The sequence below is a fragment of the Octopus sinensis genome, linkage group LG7 (genome assembly GCF_006345805.1).
Source record: "Octopus sinensis linkage group LG7, ASM634580v1, whole genome shotgun sequence".
Taxonomy (NCBI): domain Eukaryota; kingdom Metazoa; phylum Mollusca; class Cephalopoda; order Octopoda; family Octopodidae; genus Octopus; species Octopus sinensis.
In genome coordinates, this window is record NC_043003.1 from 94,732,781 (window position 1) to 94,755,496 (window position 22,716).

Consider the following 22,716-nt stretch of genomic DNA (forward strand, 5'->3'; position numbering starts at 1 on the left):
TCCTTTCGGGGTCAATAAATTAAGTACCAGATACGCACTGGGGCCGATGTAATCGACTTAATCCGTTTGTCTGTCCTTGTTTGTCCCCTCTGTGTTTAGCCCCTTGTGGGTAATAAAGAAACAGATGACAATGATGACAATGATGACAATGGCAGTGGCAATGAAAAGGATAAGAGTGAACGATGATGACCATAAGAACCACAAAAATCTCTATGATGATGATGAGGATGATGACAGCAACAAAGACAACAAATATGAAGGTGACAGTGACATCAGTAATCAAGTGGTGGTGGTGAAGATGATGATAGCAGTAGCAATGACAATGGTGGTGGTGGTGTGGTGGTGGTGGTGATGAGTACTAGGCTTACAATGAATAAGTCCTGGGGTCGAGTTGCTCGACTAAAGGCGGTGCTCCAGCATGGCCGTAGTCAAATGACTGAAACAAGTAAAAGAGTAAAAGAGAGTAAGAGTGAGACATGCAGATACTCAATCTGTCAGACCATCAGGCAGACAAGCAGGCAGGCAGACATACAGGCAGGCAAGCAGGCAGGCAAGCAGGCAGGCAGGCAGACAAACAGATTGACACAGCAGAGTAATTTGTAGCATTTGTCTTAAGCTATTCACAAACACAATGCCTGCTGTAAGGTTTCAGTTTGCGGTCATTTGATCAGTCAACCAGTTTCAACAATTACAGCCATCATGACACTTTAGTTAGTGATGATGAAGAATTCTTACAACATTCCAGCTTTGTCTTTCATTTTCCATTGAATACAAACTTAATGATTCATTCATTTTCGTTTTGTATTAGGTGTTATAGTTTGTGCAGGCGGCATTGTGAGGATAAGAAGTTTGCTTTCCAATTACTGTGTTCCATGTTTGGTTCCACTCCAGGACATCTAGGGCAAGTGTTTTCCCCCTAGAGTTCCAAGGCTGACCAACCACTTGGAAGTGGATTTGGCTGATAGAAACTGAAAGAAGCCTGTCATGTGAGTTTGTTTGTGTGTGTGTGTTTGTGTGTGTGTGTGTTTGTGTGTGTGCGTGTGTGTGTGTGTATCATCAGTATATATATATATATATATATATATATATATATATATATACAACATAGCCACACACACACACACACACACATATATATATATATATATATATATATATATACTACACAGCCACATCTGCATCATATATATATATATTTCGTTTTGGGATTTGGTTTGCACGATTCTTTATATGAGTTCGTGTGTTGAAGCATATTCTGTTGTGTCTGGGGAGAGTCATTCTCTTTTAGTGCCTTATTATTTAACACACTCACCGGTAAAATTTCCACTTATTTCTTATTTTTATTTTCTAAAATTTTTTCGTTGTGTCTTGCAACCTTTTCAATAGTCTTGACTCTTTTCAAGAGTGTGTTAAATAATAAGGTACTAAAAGAGAATGACTTTCCCCAGACTCAACAGTATATATATATATTTATACATACATATATATATATATATATATATATATATATATATATATATATATATGTATGTATGTATGTATGTATGTATGGTGCAGATGTGGCTGTGTAGTAAGAAGCTTGCTTCCCAACACATGGTTCTGGGTTCAGTCCCACTGTATGGCACTGTAGACAAGTGTCTTCTACTATAGCCTCAGGCCAACCAAAGCCTTGTGAGTAGATTTGGTAGTCGGAAACTGAAAGAAGCCTGTCATATGTACATATTTGTGTGTTTGTATATGTGTTTGGCTCCCAACCCCACCATCGCTTGACAACTGATTTTGGTGTGTTTACATCTCTGTAACTCAGCAGTTCAACAAAAGAGACTCATGGAATAAGTATTAGGCTTACAAAGAATAAGTTTTCTGAGGTTGATTTTTTTTTCAACTAAAAGAATATATCATCACTATCATCATCCAGTTTGATTCATGTAACTCCCATTAAATTGGTTGAGTGCCCTTCTTTTGTTTATCCACTTGGCGGCGGTGGTGGTGGTGGTGCTGGTGGTGGTGGTGGTGACAATGATGATAGTGATTGTTATTGTTTTTTTAAAAGACTGAATGTTTGATTTTTGCTTCTACCTCATCCCTCACACACACACACACACACACACAAAAAAAAAATGACATTTGATCACTCCTTACAAAAAGTTCATTTAATTGAAGTTAGTCTTTACAATATTAAGGCATGTTTTGGGGAGTTTTTTGTTGTTGTTTTTTTCTATATTTTATACCAAAATATAAAGAATATATTGTAAGAGGTGCCAGTTTTCTCTGTCATTGAATGAAAACTGGTGAAAAGTCAGACAGAAAGATCACAAATCAGCATTCAGAACGAATTCCAATCTTTGTTAATTGAGGCAGAAGTTAGAAAGGAAAGAATAAAGTTGAGAATTTTCAATAAACTCTTCTTTTCAAGTGTTAAAGTTGATTTTAGCAAAAAATGCAACAAAAAAAATACAAAAAAGTCAGTTAGAAAAACACAAAGAAAGAATTGGATGCTTAGGAGGGCTGTGTGGTAAGTAGCTTGCTTACGAGCCACATGGTTCCGGGTTCAGTCCCACTGTGTGGCACCTTGGGCAAGTGTCTTCTACTATAGTCTCAGGCCGACCAAAGCCTTGTGAGTGGATTTGGTAGACGGAAACTGAAAGAAGCACATCGTATATATATGTATATATATGTATATAGATATATATATATATGTGTGTGTGTGTGTGTGTATATGTTTCTGTGCCTGTGTTTGTCCCCCAAACATCGCTTGACAACCGATGCTGGTTTGTTTACATCCCTGTAACTTAGCAGTTCGGCAAATGAGACCGATAGAGTAAGTACTAGGGTTACAAAGAATAAGTCCTGGGGTCAATTTGCTCGACTAAAGACGGTGCTTCAGCATGGCCGCAGTCAAATGAAACTAAAAGAGTAAAAGAGAGAAGAGATGAAAGATAATAACAGACAAAAAAAAATAAAGTAAGAAATGAAGAAAAAAGTGTGAGCAAGATTATTTAAATGTTAAGTGATTGAAAGAGCAATAGCAAGAAAACTATTAGTTGAATGTCCTCTCATAATAATATCATCTTTAAGTTGATATGGCATTGATTATTTGATTATTCATAACTTGATATCAAGTGGTACCAGTATAAAAGTCAAGTCTTGTATGTATACTAAATATTATCTCTTAAAATCACTAACTTTGTTTTTGGAAGCGAGTTATAACTTAAGGAAATATATAAAAAAATATATATTAAAATATATTTTTAAAAATATATAAAGAAATATATTTTAAAAAATATATAAAAATATATTTTAAAAAATATATTAAGAAATATATTTTAAAAAACCCAGAAAAACAAAAAAAAAACCAATATGAGAAGCTACACTTCAACAATATTTGTAGAAGTGTAGTTGTAAAATGTCACTTCATTTCTTCTGCAGTAGCAGTGGCAAGAGCAGCAACAGTAACGACTGCAGTGGTAGCAGTAGTAGCAGCAATAATAAACCGCAACCATCAATAGAACTGCATCTACTGCAGCAGCAGTAACAACAATAGTCGCAATAGTGTTGGGATAAACAGACAACGCTACTATTAGTGTTATACTTTTTTCAAAGAAATCAACTGTCAACGGCATTGGTAGTAGTAGTAGCAGTAGTAGTAGTAGTAGTAGTAGTAGTAGTAGTAGTAGTAGTAGTAGTAGTAGTAGTAGTAGTAGTAGTGGCAGTGGTAGTGGTGGTGGTGGTGGTGGTGGTGGTAGTAGTTGTAGTAGTAGTAGTAGTAGTCAAAGAGAAGTGAAGGTGAAGTGACTGTATCGATGGGTGGGTACTGCCACAGAGCTGACTGACCATTACCACTTTCTCTGAAATTTCTTAGAGGAAATAACAACAACCACAACAACAACACCGACTACAACAACAACAGCTACATTACAAATTAGCTAAAATCTTATCTTGTATATAATAGACAAATGCCAAATTCTTGGCTTGCTGATAAATCAGTCACTCTTCATGGATTTCAGATTACCGTCTCCTACTCTCCATGTTTATATGTGAACGGACAGCTGATAGTGAGCGAGCGAGCTGCGGAACATCACAAAAACTGTGCTAACAACATTTAATCAACAAGGGCCTTTTAGTAATGGGAGGGGTGTTCTTTACCTCTTCCTGTTGCATTTTCTGTTCAGCTAAGTAATTCAAGTTACAAAAAAAAAATTATAAAACAACATTTAAGCAAGTAAAATAAATATTAAAATATTTTAAAAGATATTTTTTTTTCTGTTAATTAAAATTATAGCCTAAATATATTAATTCCATACAAAAACAAAAATATATAAATATGCATGCATGTTCATAAAACAAATATATTTATATGTATATACATAAGGAGATATATAGTTATAAATATAAATAAAAATTATAGATAATATATATATGGTATATGTATATATTTTCCTGCATCATATCGGATGTGGATACAAAAAGAAAAAACAATATTATTTCGATGAAGACAATCAAAGAATTTTTTGGTAAATGAAATGGATATCTTTGAAAAAGGAATGAGAAAGATTAAATCTGATAGATAAGTTGGCTACTAACTAATTACAAATTATACAATTAATTGGACTTGCAATTTCTTCCAAACCAACAATGAGTCAAACTTGGGTTACATGCATGTAAGTTCTCTGAATATTTCTACTAATTCTATTTAAAATTTTAATTCCACATAACTATCAGATATTATTTATTTATTTTTCCCTTTTTCTTTTGACTATTGTTGTTTTGTTGCTGTAGCTGTTATTATCATTATTGTCATAGATTTTGCTGTTTTATCTAAACTGGATAATACTATTTCACTCATAATATCCTCTCATTCATTGCACTAATAAAATAAATTATTATTATTATTATTATTATTATTATTATTATTATTATTATTATTATTATTATTATTATTATTATTATTATTATTATTATTATTATTATCATCATCATTAACATGGCAAGCTGACAGAATTGTTAGCATGTTGAACAAAATGCTTTGTAGTATTTTGTCTGTCTTTATGTTCTGAGTTCAAATTCCACCAATGTCTACATTGCCTTTCATGATCTTGGGGTCAAGCACTAGGGCCAATATAATTAACTAGCCTCCTATCCCACAATTTCAAGCGTTATGTCTATAGAAGAAAGGACTATTATCATTATTATTATTACAGCTGCCTCTATTATTATTATTATTATTATTATTATTATTATTATTATTATTATTATTATTATTATCATCTTTATTGAGGGTGGTGGATAGGCATAGTCATCAGCTCATTGGAAAAATTTCTTTGCAGTTATTTTTGATGCTCTTAACATTCTGAGTTCATATCCTGTCGAGGTCAACTTTGTCTTTTATCTCTCTGAAGCCAATAAATTAAAGTACCAGTCAAATACTTGGGTCAATATAATCAGCTAATTCCCTCCCCTCAAATTCACAACCCTTGTGCCTAATTTAGAAACCATTATCATTATTATTGCTGCTGTTGTTGTTGTTGGTAGTGGTGGTCATGGTGGTCGTGGTTGTGGTATTATTATTAAGGTGGTAAGCTGGCAGAATCATTAGCACACCAAACAAAATGCTTCATGGCATTTCGTCAGTCATTACACTCTGAGTTCAAATTCCACTGAGGTCACCTCCGCTTTTAATCCTTTGGAGGTCAATAAAATTAAGTACCAGCCAAGCACTGGGGTTGATATAATTGAGTAGCACCCTCCACCAGAATTTCTTACCTTGTGCCTATAGTAGAAAGACTATTACTATTGTTGTTACCTTTAAATGTACTGTAAAGGCGGTGAGCTGGCAGAATCGTTAGCATGCTGGGCAAAATGCTTAGCAGTATTTCATCAATCTTCACATTCTGAGTTCAATTTCTGCCTAGATCGAGTTTGCCTACCATCCTTTTAGGGCCAATAAAATAAGTACCAGTTGAACACTGGGGTTGCTTGTAATCAACTATTCAGGCTATATACCTAGAGTGGAAAGGTTTATTATTTTACATTCTGAGTTCAAATTCCACCAAGGTCAATATAATCACCTTACCACCTCACCTGAAATTGCTGGCCTTGTACCAAAATTTGAAACCATCATCATTATTATTATTATTATATTATTATTATTATTATTATTATTATTATTATTATTAAGTTGACAAGCTGCCAGAATCATTAGTACAATGGACAAAATATTTTGCAGGACCCCTGTCTCTTTACATTCTAAGTTCAAACCCCACTGAAATCAACTTTGCCTTTCATCTTTTTAGGGTCATTGAAATAAGTATTGGTTAAGCACTATACCCACTCTCACTAAAACTGTAGTCCTTATGCCTATATCAGAGACTTGTTGTTATTATTATTATTGAGTATGCCATCAAAGTGACACTGGGGTACAAGTATATGAAGCCTAATATACTCATCATGACTACCTATCTGATAAGGGTACACCAGGCACATGCCTCACACCCATATGTGTGTAACATTGTGATCTCATATCAAGAGAAACAGCACATGACCTTGCAGTTGGGACCTAATTAGAATTTTCTTCAGGTCAAGAAGCCCATCCCACTCAAAAGGTTTCTGAATAAAGTTTGTTTAAAGATAATGAATGCAACACCTATGTTTCCAGAGGTGAATTATTCAAACCCCAAAGAATTTCTTTCAACACATGGCTATGATGCTCCACAGATACTTCTGCTAGTGATCAAAGATGGACATATCGTCAGTCACTAAGGGTCATGCTCAACTGGTTATGGTCAAGGTTAAGCTATGAGAGCCACTGCCCAATACTGCATCAGGGCATTTATTATTATTATTATTATTATTATTATTATTATTATTATTATTATTATTATTACTATTGAAGGCGGCGAGCTGGCAGAATTGTTAGCATGCCGGGCAAAATGTTTAGTGGTATTTCGTCTGCCACCACATTCTGAGTTCAAATTCCACCGAGGTCAATTTTGCCTGTCACCCTTTCAGGGTCAATAAGTTAAGTACCAGTGAAACACTGGGGTTGATGTAATTGATGTAATCCCCCAAAAAAACATTGCTGACCTTGTAATCTTGAATTAACAATGCTTTTTAACAAGGCCACAACTTTGTGAAAAGGCATATAAACTATCTGACTGTCTGTCAAAGGATTACTCATTTTAACAGGTGGACTGCAATGTGAAACAAAGATTTCCATCCAAGAGCACAACAGACACATCATCCAGTTCAGGAATCGAAGAGACAATTTTTCAGTCATGAGTCCAACACCCTAACTACTATGTCATAAGCCTCCACTAAAAAAGAATATGATTATAATGCCTGTTAAAAAGCACTATAATTATATTTTTGCTCATCCATGATTGAGCAGACCAATTATTTAAGGTTTTGCAGTTGTTTCCACCCCAGATGTAGTATATGAAGAGCTACATGATTCAGTGGGTCTTTTTATTTTTATAATAGTAGGAGCCTTAATTTTGAAGGGTGAGGGTAAGTTGATTATATCAACCCCAGTACTCAACTGGTACTTATTTTATTGACCCCCAAAAGGATGAAAGGCAAAGTTGACCCCAGCATAATTTGAACTCAGAACGTAATGAAAGACGAAATACTGCCAAGAACTTTGCTGGACATGCTAATGATTTTAATGTAAAAGAAATAACTAAACTCGTTATTATTATTATTAGTTTTGTCCACCACAAAACATATTTTGTTATTGCCACAAGACAGAAAAACACCACCAGCCCTGCCTTATTAAAGGCGGAAGGGGGAACAATCCTTATGATGGTTTCAGCCAATAGTTGGATTAGTCCCATATGTGGTAATTACAGTTTAACATAATTCCACAAATCAGCAATACATGGACACTGCACAAGTACATGTAGAGCAATTTCACCACTCTATGCACATCTTGATCAGTCCCACCTGGCAGTGCCTCTGTACTTGTAGAGTTTATCTCAAACCAGCATGGAAATACTGCCAGGCAGAACTGTCCAAGCTGCACACATAGCAATGAAACCATTCTACGCACAATCATTGTTGAGTTGTGAAGTTATGTCAAAAGAGGTTGTGTGGTGGGAAAGGCTGAAAGGTCTGATGAACGATACATTCCACTTTAGTCAAACCCTCATCAGGGTTTTTAAATTCTTTGTGGAAAGGAGTGGCTGTGTGGTAAGTAGCTTGCTTACCAACCACATGGTTCCGGGTTCAGTCCCACTGCGTGGCACCTTGGGCAAGTGTCTTCTACTATAGCCTCGGGTCGACCAAAGCCTTGTGAGTGAATTTGGTAGACGGAAACTGAAAGAAGCCCATCGTATATATATGTATATATATGTGTCTGTGTTTGTCCCCCCAACATCGCTTGACCACCTATGTTGGTGTGTTTACATCCCTGTAACTTAGCGGTTCGGCAAAAGAGACTGATAGAATAAGTACTAGGCTTACAAAGAATAAATCCTGGGATCAATTTGCTCAACTAAAGGCAGTGCTCCAGCATGGCCACAGTCAAACAAGTGAAACAAGTAAAAGAGTAAAAGACTATTAGTATTATCCATGTTTCTGTTTTTTTATGAAATCTTGTATTGAATTGTCTGGTACTATCCTCAGTCTTTTTGTCAACCATTTTGGTTACTAAAGAAAGATCTGGAGATTGGGATTTCATTTCCTAGACCTGGTGGTGCATTATGTTCTTGAGAAAAACTCTTCATGTCATGTTGTTCTTCAGTTACTTCAACATTTGATGTGTGGTACACTGTGCAACCTGTTCAGACAACATTGATTTGATGGAGGAAGTGAGCTAATGTACAGAACGAACAATTGATCACTATAAAGAAATCATTTGTGCAAGTCGTTCAGCATAAAAGCTGAACACTCATATGTTGTCTTCAATGAGAGAGTCCATCATTATTATTATAGTCAGTAAGGTGGTGAGCTGGCAGAAGTGTTAGCATGCCAGACAAAATATTTTGTTGCATTTTGTCTGTCTTTATGTTCTGAGTTCAAATTCTGCCAAGATCGACTTTAGCTTTCATCCTTTCAGGGATCAATAAAATAAGTACCAGTTTAGCACTGGGGTTATGTAATCAACTTACCCCATCCAACGAGAACTGCTGGCCTTATGCCAAAATTGGAAACCCCTATTATTATTAGAAATTATCTTTTTGATTTCAGTTTGATTTTATTCCTAGTAAAATTCATGTGATATCCATGTGATTTCAATAAGTCATCAAATACTCAAAACCCTTCTGATGATTTTCCTTCTTCTTAAGAAGCAAACTGTCTTATCATTAGATCTGCTTTGCCTTTTATCCTTACAAGGTCAATGAAATAAACTTGGAACTTGGGTCAACGTAATTGATTAGCACCCTTACCTGAAAAATTTCATGCCTTGTCCTTGGACTAGGATTCACCACCACCATCATCATCATCATCATCATCATCATCAAAGAGCTAAGTGGGCAGAATAAATAACACTCTGGATAAAGTGTTTAAGGGAATCCAGCTTTATGTTTGTTTTTACGTTTTCGTTTCTCGTTGAGTTCTATGTCTATTTGTGGTGTCCTGTACTCACGTATATATATTTATATATGCATGTATATATACATGTAGATGTAGGTACGTACTATATGTATGTATGTATGCATATATTTTATTTATTACACTATTGTATGACTGAGCGCCCTCGCATCGATTCAATTCATTTCGTTTCGTTTCATTTCCTCCAAGTAAGTTTTTATATATATGTATCACTGACGAAGAGAGGGCTCTTAGTAGCTAACTCTGAAATCGGTCCGATATGGTAATAATGGAATTTTTTAGAAATTTCTGTCGACCTTTTTTCGAGTAGCGTGCGTATTGTGAAAAAATTATATGGTTAATGGACAATATGTCCAATTTTTCGGCATATTTGGCATTAGAATTTTTTTCCTTTGCCCTCATTTATGAATTGTTTATAAATTTAACCGTTAAAGGTATAATTTAATATGCTGGCCATTGATGAGATTTTTTCGAGAAAATTTTTTTTTTTTCGAAAAGAATTTTATCCTCACATTTGATATATATATATATATATATATATATATGGAAAAAAAGTAAAGATAGAAAATGCTAACATAATTTTATAAAAAACATTTCAGTACCGGTTTCAGTCATTGAGACTTTTTCAACTGTAACAATTAAATAATTAAATTTAGAAAAATTAAAAGAAAAGTTTTTTTAAAAGAATATTTGTATAGAGTTCAAATACAATTGGCATTTTCCTTGTTTCTGCCTATCTCTGTGTCTCTTGTTTACTCTTGTGGATTCAAGGTCCTTATGAATTCTTGGTTGGGAAGAAGAAGAAAAGGAGGAGGAGGAGGAGGAGGAGGAAGAAGAAGAAGAGGAGGAGGAAGAAGAAGAAGAGGAGGAGGAAGAAGAAGAAGAGGAGGAGGAAGTGGAGGAGGAGGAGGAGGAAAAGAAGAATGTGTGAGTGCTGTGACAGTAGTATGTTGAATGGTTAGCTAATGACCAACAGTGGATGGTAGTAGTCGCTGTTCAATTCATGAAAATATTTCTTTTGAATGTTTTGTTTATAGAATTTGTGTAGGTGTTATATATATATATATATATTACAAATATTATTACAATACAATAGTATCATTTTCCAGTGAAATAAAGCACCATAAAGGTATAATTATAAATAGGAAATAGTGGCACAGCAAGATGCCAATTTATGCTGGCAATAGCAGTTGATAATCGTTGGACACTGGGTAAAGCTTCACTGAATGTATAGAGGCAAAGATGTATTCGGGTGGTGAATATAAAAAAAATATATATGTGTGTATATATCAGGCTGAGTAAAATGTAAGCAACGTTTTGACACATGAAATTCATCACAATATATTTCAACAATGTGGAAATTTTATACATCAAAGTAAGTACCATTACAATCAACACATTTTTGCCAACGAGTTACAAGTTTGTTTATTCTGGTAACATAGAAATCTAGAGTTCTGGAGCTGATGAACTCTTAGAATGCACTTTCAGCATCAGTTTGATTTTTGAACTCCTTCTCTTGCATGAAACCATCAAGGTGCTTGTAAAAGTGGCAGTCAGTAGGAGAAAGGTCTGGGATATAAGCTGGGTGGAGAAGAACTTCGCAGACAAGTTCTCTCAACTTCTGGAGTATCATTAGTGATACGTATGGTCGAGCATTGTCGTGAAAAATTATCGACCCTTTTCTATTGAACTGTGTGGGATGGAGGACTCGCAGTTTTCTGTTCATTTTGGCAATTTCATGACAATATGTTTCTGCAGTAATGGTTTTTCTGGGTTTTAAGAAGTTATAGTGGAAGGGTCCAAGAGTACACCACCAAACATTAACCCTAACCTTGTTTTTGAAGAGCTCAGCTTTATGGAAGGTTTTCAGTGCTTCATTTTGGTCCAACCACTGCTAAGAATGTTTTTTATTATTATACAGAATCCAATTTTTATCACAAGTTACAAAACTGTCAAGAAACGAATTTGTCTGGTTATGGAGAAAAAGCAACAAGCAAATTTCTGTATTCAAATCGTGTAGTACCCATTTGTCAAACTTTTTTGATTTTTTGATTGCATGCAAATGGTTGCAGGTAGTATTCTGGCTAACTTGAAGTTCTTTTGCCAGTTCTTGAGTGGTTTTACATAGCTCTTTCTCGATGACAGTCTTTAATTGACCATCATTGATGGTTGATGGGCATCCACTATGCTCATGATTTTTAAGGCTCAGGTCTCCACTGCAAAACCATTTTCAAGCTGACCACTCACTGGTTATTTTCTCACCAAATGCTTCGTTGATAGAATGTTCTTTGTGCCATTCGGTAACAACTTTAGCTGTGTGAATTGGTGCATTATCATCCTGAAGATTGCGTTTCCCTTCGGAAACAGTTCTGCAGGCATAAGATGAATTTGATCAGATAAAATGCTTAAATCAACTTGATTACTAATCCTGCCATGAAGGGAAACCATTGGGCTGGTGGATTTCCAGATCATCAAAGATCCTCTTCTGTGTTTAACAGTTGGAAGAAGGCAGCATGGGTCAAATGCTTCTTTTGGCTGTCTCCATACATATACTCGGCCGGTGGTTGGAAATAAGGTAAAGAATGTCTCGTCTAAGAAAATAACATTCTTCCACTGCTCTAGGGACCTATTCTGTTCAACTTCTTGCCTAGAGCGAGCCCATAGCAATATCATATCTTCTCCACTATTTCAGTATTACATGTTAAAAGTGAAACAAAAACATTTCTCTATTTTATGTCAAATGCTTTCACTTTAGCAATAAAAATAATAATAACAATTGAATTATATGTAGTAAGTAATAATTAAAATCAAACTAAAGTATAATATAATCGTAACATAACAAAAGTAAAAATAGCAATTGGTATAAAATTGCATCAATGACTTGAACTTGAATAAGTGGTTTCACATGAATGGGAATAAATTAAAAATAAAATTAGCGTGCAGAAATGGAATAGTCCAGATGGAGCTGTGCTTTTACATTAGATTATCTGCTAATTAGCTAGCATTAGGTATCTATATGAAGTTTGGCTGTATGTAATATCTGTTTTCTCGAACAGCCGCTCCTACAGAATACTGCTGTTGGTTTATTTCTTATACATAAAGGACTAAAGCTTCAACTGCTTACTGCTTTCTGACTCATCGTAAGGTTTGTTGTTATTATTATTACTGTTTAACTATTGTTATCACGTTTGTTGGTTCCTCATAAAGGAAACATTGTTGTGTTGCATTTGTTAAATAATTGTAAACTGTAACCCTCCCCCTTTGGGAGAAGGAGCTTTGGTTATTGTTTAAAAATTGAATTGTGTCCCTGTTTGGGGAAATTGACAATATTTTCACCGTTTACACGGAAGCATTTTTGTTAGAATGCCTTCGATAGAAGAAAGTCCAAAACTGAATTTCGCTGCAGCCGTCGGCGGGCACGAACTCATTGAAATTAAAATGGAAGAAATACGGATTGATCACTGACAAAGTCGGTGAATCTAGGATAACATCACCAAATGAAATAAAAATTAAATTAAAGAAAAGACTATTGTCTATAAAGTATACAATATACAGAACAAAAAAAGATTTGAACACTTGGAAGAAAGCACCATCGAAAAGTGTCTTGGTGTGACTATGAAAGATATCTAACCAGAGGCAGTAAATTCGCCACAATAGAAGCAAGGTTCAAGTCAACGGAGCGTGCAAGGGAGTACTCGACTCGAACCTTGCAAAGTGGAAATATTTTATTTTTACCTTTATATCTAGGACGTAGGACGTCCCGGATAAAAATTTAAAATGTCCCGCCCCAGAAGCAGAGGTAGGCTGGATTGTAGCCACACTTCTATACAAGAGGGAGGACAAGATACAATTGATCGAAATTGCAAGAGACGAGCCTACAATTCCAGTCTGTTATATATTTTAAGTATTGTTATCACTAGCGGTATCAAGATATAACTTTGCATTTTGTATTTTATAATACTTATCTTTTCAAAGCCTGGTACTTATTCCATTTGTCTCTGTTGCCAAACTGCTAGGTTACAGGATTGTAAACACACCACCACCAGTTGCCAAGTAGTGGTAGTGGGAGAAATACACACACAAAGGCACACACACACATGTAATATATATATATATATATATGATAAAATTCTTTCAATTCCCATCAACAAAATACACCCACAAGGCTTTGGTTGGCCTGAGGCTCTAGTAGAAGACACTTATCCAAGGAAACATACAGTCCCACATATCAAAAACAAGCAATGTGCATGCACAAAATTAGAATGTAAAATGGCAACAATTTACCAATCATAGCCTGTGTATATATAGTATATATATATAATATATAGTATATATATAATATATATATATTATATTATACACAAACACATACACATATACATATATATATAAATATGTCCCAGCATGGAAAATTGGCATTAAACGATGATGTTGATAAATATATATATATACATACATATATATATATATATATATATATATATATATATATATATATATATATATGTATGTATGTATATATATATATGTATATATGTGTGAGTGTATGTGTGTATGATATTCTCTTGTTATTGGTTTCCTAATACAGACTAAAAGTGCAAGTCAATCACTAGACATTGATCAGTTATAGATGAATGAATTTATCGTATACAGTGGTCAGATGTACTGAAACAAAAAACTATTTACAAAAGTTTAAGTGTTTAGGCCAATATAGGCAGATATATACATACATACATACATACATACACACATACATACATATATATATATATATATATATATATATTTGTATGCATGTATGTATGTATACATATATGTATGTGTGCTTGTGTGTATATATATATATACATATATATATATACATACATATATGTGGATGTGTGAGTGCATGCATGTGTGTGTGTGTGTGTGTTTGTGTGTGTGTGTGTGTGTGTGTGTGCACGCTTGTACTTATAATTTTGGATTTATGTAGTAACTTAATAATATTTCAAATTTACCCTGTAAATATACGGAATTGTATATTAGAATTTCCTATTAAGATTTTTATATGATGGATATATTATAATTAACATCTTCAGTATAGTAAAACATTTTATTTAAAATTTAAGTTTTACCTACTTTTAATGCATTGTTTGATGCCTCATGTTTTTTGCACTTTACAGAATCATTTTAAAATAATAATAATAATAATTATTATTATTATTATTATTATTATTATTATTATTATTATTATTATTATTAGGGAGGCAAGCTAGCAGAATTATTAGCACACCAGGCGAAATGCTTAGCGGTATCTTGTCTGCCGCTACATTCTGAGCCTGATTTTTCCTTTCATCCTTTCAGAGTCAATAAATTAAGTACCAGTGAAACACTGGGGTTAGTGTAATTGACTTATCCCCTCCCTGAAATGGCTGCCCTTGTGGAAAAATTTGAAACCAATTTTCTTCTTCTTCTTCTTCTTCTTCTTCTTCTTATTATTATTATTATATTATTATTATTATTGAATGAGAGTGCAGTGCATGCCATCAATTTGACACTGGGGTAAAATATACAAAGCCCAGTATACCCATCATGACTACCTGTCTGATAAGTGTACACCAGGCACATGCATCACAACCATATGTGCACGACATGGTGATCTCATATCAAGATAAACAGCGCTTGACCTTGCAGGTGGGGCTCAGTTAGAATTTTCTTCTGGTTGAGTAACCCATACCGCTCAAAAGGTCCCTGTATAAGGGTTGTTTAAGGATGTTGAACGAAACACCCATGTTTCCAGAGGTGAATTATTCAAACCTCAAAGAATCCCTCTCAACACATGGCTATGATGCTCCCCCACTACTTCTGCTTGTGATCAGAGATGCACATATCGTCAGCCAACTGGTTAAGGTCAAACAACTGACAAGCAAATCTGTGGTATTGAGAAGAATTATTATTATTATTATTATTGTTATTAATATTATTATTATTATTACTATTATTATTATTGTTGTTGTTGTTGTTGTTATTATTAGGGAGGCAACCTGGTAGAATCGTTAGCATGCCGGACGAAATGCTTAGCGGTATTTCACCTGTTGCTACATTCCGAGTTCAAATTCCACTGAGGTCGACTTTGCTTTTCCTCCTTTTGGAGTCGATAAATTAAAGTACCAGTGAAACACTGGGGTCAATGTAATTGACTAGTCCCCTCCCCAAAAATTTCAAACCTTGTGTCTCTAGCAGAAAGGATTATTTTTATTATTACTACCATTATTATTATTGCCGCTGTTGTTGTTGTTGTTATTATTACTTTCACTGTTATGTGTATAGATCTGATTTATGTACACTCGAGGTATCGCATGTAACCTTAGAAACATAGTTGTTTTATTGCCAGCAAACTCTCAATATCGATTAATCACTTCAGCCATTGTCACACACAAAAATATATTCACAACTGGCACCATTATTATCATATTTTCTCTAATCTGAAAGTGTATTGTGCTGCAATATTTTCATACAGATTTCTTCTTATTGAAGAAAGCTAACAGCATTTGAAATAGGTGAACTTTATGTTCTTACTCTCTTATTTAAGTCATTGGACTGCAGCACACTGGGGTACCACCTTGAGGTTTTTAGTCAATCAAATTGAGCCTAGTGTTTTTTTCTTTTATTTTTTTAAAGTCTGATATTGTTTCTATTCCTATAACTGCTAAGTTATGGGGATGGAAACAAACCTATACTGGCTGTCAAGTGGTTAGGAGATAAACACAGATACACATGTACATACATGCATATATATATATATATATATATATATATATATATATATATATAGGCACAGGTGTGGCTGTGTGGTCAGAAGCTTGCTTCTCAACCATATGGTTCTGGTTTCAGTCCCACTGCATGGCACTTTGGGCAAGTGTCTTCTACTATAGCCCCAGGCCAACCAAAGCCTTGTGAGTGGATTTGGTAGATGAAAACTGGAAGCCCATCATATATATATATGTATATATGCCACTTGTATTTGAACACTATACAAATATTCTTTTAAAAAATCTTTTCTTTTAATTTTTCTAAATTTAAATATTTAATTGTTACAGTTGAAAAAGTCTCAATGACTAAAACCGGTACTGAAATGTTTTTTATAAAATTATTTTAGCATTTTCTATCTTGACTATTTTTCCATATATGTATATGTATATATACATATATATATATATATATATATAATATATATATATATATATATTATATATATATATATGTATATGTATGTATGTATGTATGTATGTATGTATGTATGTATGTATAAATATATGTATACATGTATGTGTCCTTGTATCTGGGTTTGTCCCCTCTTGACAACCAGTGTTGCTGTGTTAATGTCCGTGAAACTTAGCAGCTCATCAAAAGAGGCTTAAAAAAGGAAAAATATGAAGTCCCGGAGTCAACTTATCTGACTAAAACCCTTCAAGATGGTGCTCCAGCATGGCTACACTCAAATGACTGAAATGAAAGAATAAAAGAATATATATATATGTGTATACACACGCGCGTGCACACACACACACACACCATCATCATCACCCTCATTCAATGTCCGTTTTCTATGCTAGCATGGGTTGGACAGTTTGACAGGAGCTTTCAAGGCCAGGAGTCAGTGTTTGTGGTTTGTTTTGTTTAGGTTGTATTGTTGAATTGATAATGTCATGCATGGGATGTAGGCTGTTCCTAGCAGGTCTTTTTTGGATAGTATGTAGTGTTGTTGTTATTATCATTCGTATTTCACCCATCGCTATGTTCTGAGTTCAAATTCCACCAAGGTTGACTTTGACCTTCATCCTTTTGGGGTCGATAAATTAAGTGCCAATCGAACACTGGGGTCGATATGATCATCACATTCCTTCCCCCAAAATGGCTGCCCTTGTAGCAAAATTTAAAACCATTATCATCATCATCATCATCATCATCATCATCATCATCATCATTATTATTATTATTATTATTATTATTACTATTATTATTATTATATTATTATTATTATTATTATTATTATTATTATTATTATTGTTATGTACAAGAAATACACTTCCCAGTAAATCAGAGTTTATGATTATGCTATATGTTAGGTGAGCACATCAGATTTTCAAGTATAAATTTTATTTCAATACTGCCTTGCTTTTGAAACACCTTGTTTTATTTCTATCAGCTATTTTCTGTTTCCTGTTTTTATTTTTTGCCATTTAGTTTTGTGTGTGATATCTACATACATACATACATATACATATATATATATATATATATATATTATATATATATATATATATATATGCATGTGGTATATCTCTCTGATTGTGTGTATGTTAAATGATTGCATGTATGCATGTGTGTAAGTATCTGTAGTTAATAGACGCTCAGCAATAATGCAGGTGCATCATTGAATTACAAATGTTCCATAAGAGAACATATTAGTTTAGTTATGATGCATAACAAACTGTCATACTTTGTTTCACTATACATGTATAATAATAAATGTGTTCACTCATGTCTAAACATTTGCTCTGACACATGTAACCTTGTATGTCTAATGAGCAATATATGAATTTAGATGTAATAGTTTCTTCATTGAGGTGGTAAACTGGCAGAATCATTAGTATGCCAGGAAAAATGCCTAGCGACATTTCATCCGTCTTTACATTCCGAGTTCAAATTAGTTTGAAACCAATATTAGTTTCTTCATCATATCAACTAAGAAGTACCATTGCTAGAAATGAGTCACATGGAAACCCAAAGTATCAGTTTTTGGCCATGTAGCAGTACTAATGGATTTTGATTTTAAAATAATCCCTGGTTTAGGTGCAAAGCCAGCAGTTTTGAGGTGATGGGGTTAGTTGTTACTGTCAACCCAGTACCAGATTGATATTGTATTTTATCTACCCCTGAGGATTGAAAAGCTAAAGGCATTTAACCCATTATTGACATAGTCACAAGGCCAGCAATTTTTAGGGAAGAGAGTTAGTAGCATTAGCCCTAGTACTCAACAAGTACTTTAGTTTGTCTGTCACAAAAGGATGAAAGGTAAAGTCGACTTTTGCTGGTGAAAAGCAGCTACAAAAACTAGAAAAGCATTTATTCAAACACTCTAATGATTGCGCCAGCTGGCCACCATACATAGCAGTACTAATTATAAACATTTATCCTATTTATATCCTCATTTATTTTGCTTTGCTAAGTGAAAACTTTATAAACCTGACAATTGACAAATGAGTTAAATTAAAGAAAAGAAATGAGTAAAAGATTGAAGGAACAAAGTATTTTTCCATCCTTGCTCCTCTGAGCATTTGTATTTCTTGATTTTTATCTGGCATTAACCATTTTGTCCAATGCATTAATGATGCAGTGTTTTGTACTTTGCAGTCTTCCCAGCAATTTCTTTGTTAACGCTTTCCACCAGTTTAATTATCTGTATATGGAATGCAAAGCATCTCTCTATAAATTTTTATTTCTAAAGCTATATGATTTTCTTCACTTTCACTATTCTAAAGTCCTAAAGGAATGCTAGCGTGTCACAGAAATTATCCTAAAAATGCTTGGTAACCTGTTCCCCTATCCATCCATCTATCCTCTCAGTCGAAGTCGACTCTCGGTTAGTCGTTGGATCAGTGTCCTCCAGTCAGTTCTATCCCAGGTCGCTTCCTTCAGATTGGCTATATCCATTCCAGTATCACTCTTGATGGTGTCAAGCCAGCGGATTCCTGGTCGGCCTCTTCCTCTCTTACCACTGACCATTCCGAGCATGATGTCCTTCCCCAGGGATTTTCTCTGCATAATATGACTGAAATATGTCAATCTATGCTTGGTGATCCTAGCTTCTAGCGACATTTTCGGCCTGATCTGCTTAAGAACTTCTCCATTGGTGAGCCTCGCTGTCCATGAAAAACTGAAGCAATGTAGAACAAAATGACCCACTAAGAAACACAATCAAACTACAAACACGAACTGCAATAACGTATGGTCTTGTTATCATATATCTTAACTACTCTATGTTTCCTAACCTTTATATACTAGTTAAGCATAACATTTTTTAATTAAAGTCAAATTAAAATTCTGATGCTCAGTCTTTCTTTTGGTTCTTCATAGCTATGAAATCATTTCCTTTTCTGTTTTTTAAGATTCTGAATCAGTATGATGAAAGCACCATCAGAATCAGGTCAGATCAGATATGGGGGCATTGCCACTGCTGTACATCACAGAATCCACCATCTATTGATATTTACTTCGGTCACCCTAGGCAACCCTCCAAGCAATGTCCCAGTTAGTTTCCATCCGTATGAAATACTTCCTCATCTGCCATGACCATGAGACATGTGGCTGACCAACAATAAGCTGTCACCTCAGCCAGATTCTCAGATTATCATAATCACCTCACTGATAATTATAATTCTTTCTTCTTCACAAGGCCTAAAATTTGGTGTGAAGGGTAGTCAATTACATGGATCCCAGTACTCAACTGGTACTTATTTTATTGACCTCGAAAGGATGAAAAACAAAATCAACATTAGTGGCACTTGAACTCTGAATACAAAATCAGAAGGAATGTCATGCTAATGATTCTGCCTGCTAGCTACCTTACTACTATTACTACTACTACTACTACTACTACTACTACTAATAATAATAATAATAATAATAATAATAATAATAATAATAATGATAATAATAATGATAAATGCCCTGATGTAGTATCAGGCAATGGCTCTCATGGCTTCTGATCTTAACTGATTGGAAGTGTTATCATGTACATTGTTTTGTCTTGGTATAAAAGATGGGCTACATCAAATATTCTGCTCAATACCACAGATTTGCTTGTTAGTTGCTTGACCATAACCAGTTGAGCATGTCGCTTGATGGCTGATGATATGTGCATCTCTGATCATGAGCAGAAGTAGTGGGGGAGCATCATAGCCATGTGTTGAAAGAAATTCTTTGGGGTTTGAATAATTCACCTCTGGAAATATGGGCGTTTTGTTCAACATCCTTAAAAAACCCTTACTCAGGAACCTTTTGAGTAAGATGAGTTACTCGACCAGAAGAAAATTCTAACTAGGCTCCACCTGCAAGGTCATGCGCTGTTTATCTTGATATGAGATCACCATGTCGTGCACATATAATTGTGATGCATGTGACTGGTGCACCCTTATCAAATGGTTAGTCATGATGGGTATATTGGGCATCATATATTTGTACCCCAGTGTCACTTTGATGGCATGCACTGCTCTCTCACTCAATAATAATAAGAAGAATATAAATAGCACTACTAATATAAATATAGCACTACTAGGCACTGCACACATCCTATGTAAAACTCTTTCAATACAATAAAAATAAGAGCACCACAAAAAACCACAGCACATACCTCAGGCACACAGAGCTGTACTCAGAAGTGCAGTGAAAGTACATGATAAAACTAAGACTACTGAATGATGATGATGATATGATGATGATGATGATATGATGATGATGATGATGATGGTGATGATGGTGGTGGTGGTGATGATGATGATGATGATGATGATGATGATGATGATGATGATGATGATGATGATGATGATGATGATGATGATGATGATGATGATGATGATGATGATGGTGGTGGTGATGATGATGATGATGATGCGATGATGATGCGATGATGATGATGATGATGATGATGATGATGATATGATGATGATGATGAAGATGATGGTGATGGTGATGGTGATGATGGTGATGATGGTGGTGGTGATGATGATGATGATGATGATGATGATGATGCGATGATGATGATGATGATGATGATAATGATGATGATGAAGATGATGATCAATAACTACTCAGACATTATCATTACTATCGCCCTCATCAGTAAATTCAGAGCACTTTAAGAGAATTTGAACTCAACACATGAACTTTTAATGCTCAACACCTTCATCCATTTTCCTTAAGTAATGATTAACAGAAGAGAAAAAAAAGCATCAAATTTTCACTTTAATATCATGACTTGCTTATCAAAAATCAATTCTATAAAAAAATGTTTCTAAGAATTGGAATATTTGATTCTTTGACCCAGTCTAGACACTTTATCATATCATAAACTTAGTAATTAAGTATCTCTTACAACTGACTATGTTGTCATTTTACTAAGGTTAAATTGCTTTGCTTTCTAATTTTCAGCTTGTCTGATCTAATCATATAATTAAAGACAATTTGTAATTAATTCTCACTGCATTAATTATTGTAATATGTTCCAGATGTAAATTTTATCACTCAACTAATTTAACTGTGAATGAACTAAAAAAAGGATTTTTTAGTATATACTGAAGACTACATGACTATGTGTGCACATGTATGCCTATGTATATAGATATATCTACATATATGAGTGTGTGTGTGTATGTATGCATGCGTTTATGTATGTATGTATGTATGTATGTATATATGTAAGTTTGTATGTATGTGTGCATGTATGTATATACATGCAGAGACAATTGGTAAAATCAGCTGTAATAGATATATAATACTGTACATTTTGATTAGTATATGTATGTGTGTGTATGGGTGTATGTGTGTTTGTGCATGTCTTTGTGTCTGTGTTTGTCCCCCCACCATCACTTGACAACCGATGTTGGTGTGTTTACATCCTTGTAACTTAGCAGTTCAGCAAATGGGACTGATAGAATAAATACCAGGCTTTACAAATAAATAATAAGTACCAGAGTTGATTTATTCCACTAAAATTTTTCAAGGCACTACTCCAGCATGGTGGCAGTTTAATGAGTGAAACAAGTAAAAGATAAAGAATATAAAAAGTGAAAGAAAGGGAATTATATCAGACAAATATTTCAGATTAAGAAGTCTGGAATAGTTTTGTTTTTTATCACTGTTTTATTTTCCAGTACACCTCACTCATTTATTCAATTTACATATCACTTAAAAAAGTTTAAAAGATACATTGATTTCAATATTTTATTTATGTATTAATTACTACATGTTTCCTAATTTCATTAATATCTTATTAAAATGATAAAGAATTCTCATGTATTCTACATATATATCATAATTTCATTTTAATTTATATATTTCTTTTTCTTTCTTTGCAGGTGAGTATTTATACCTATATATATATCTAAATATATATATCATTAA

General features: G+C 34.1%; 1 protein-coding gene across 7 annotated transcripts in view; it reads left to right on the forward strand.

The window, feature by feature from the left end:
• Positions 1-22,716, forward strand: part of LOC115213777 (tumor protein p53-inducible protein 11) — a 547,834-nt gene that overhangs the window by 167,695 nt on the left and 357,423 nt on the right. Inside the window, exon 1 of one of the 7 annotated variants that reach the window (XM_029782613.2) lies at positions 4,398-4,661. The exons of the other annotated variants lie outside the window; for them this stretch is intronic. Coding sequence (XP_029638473.1) covers positions 4,636-4,661 — 26 coding nt within the window. The 5' untranslated portion in view covers positions 4,398-4,635. Of the gene's footprint in view, positions 1-4,397; positions 4,662-22,716 lie in introns of those variants that run through there. 7 annotated transcript variants of the gene reach the window in all.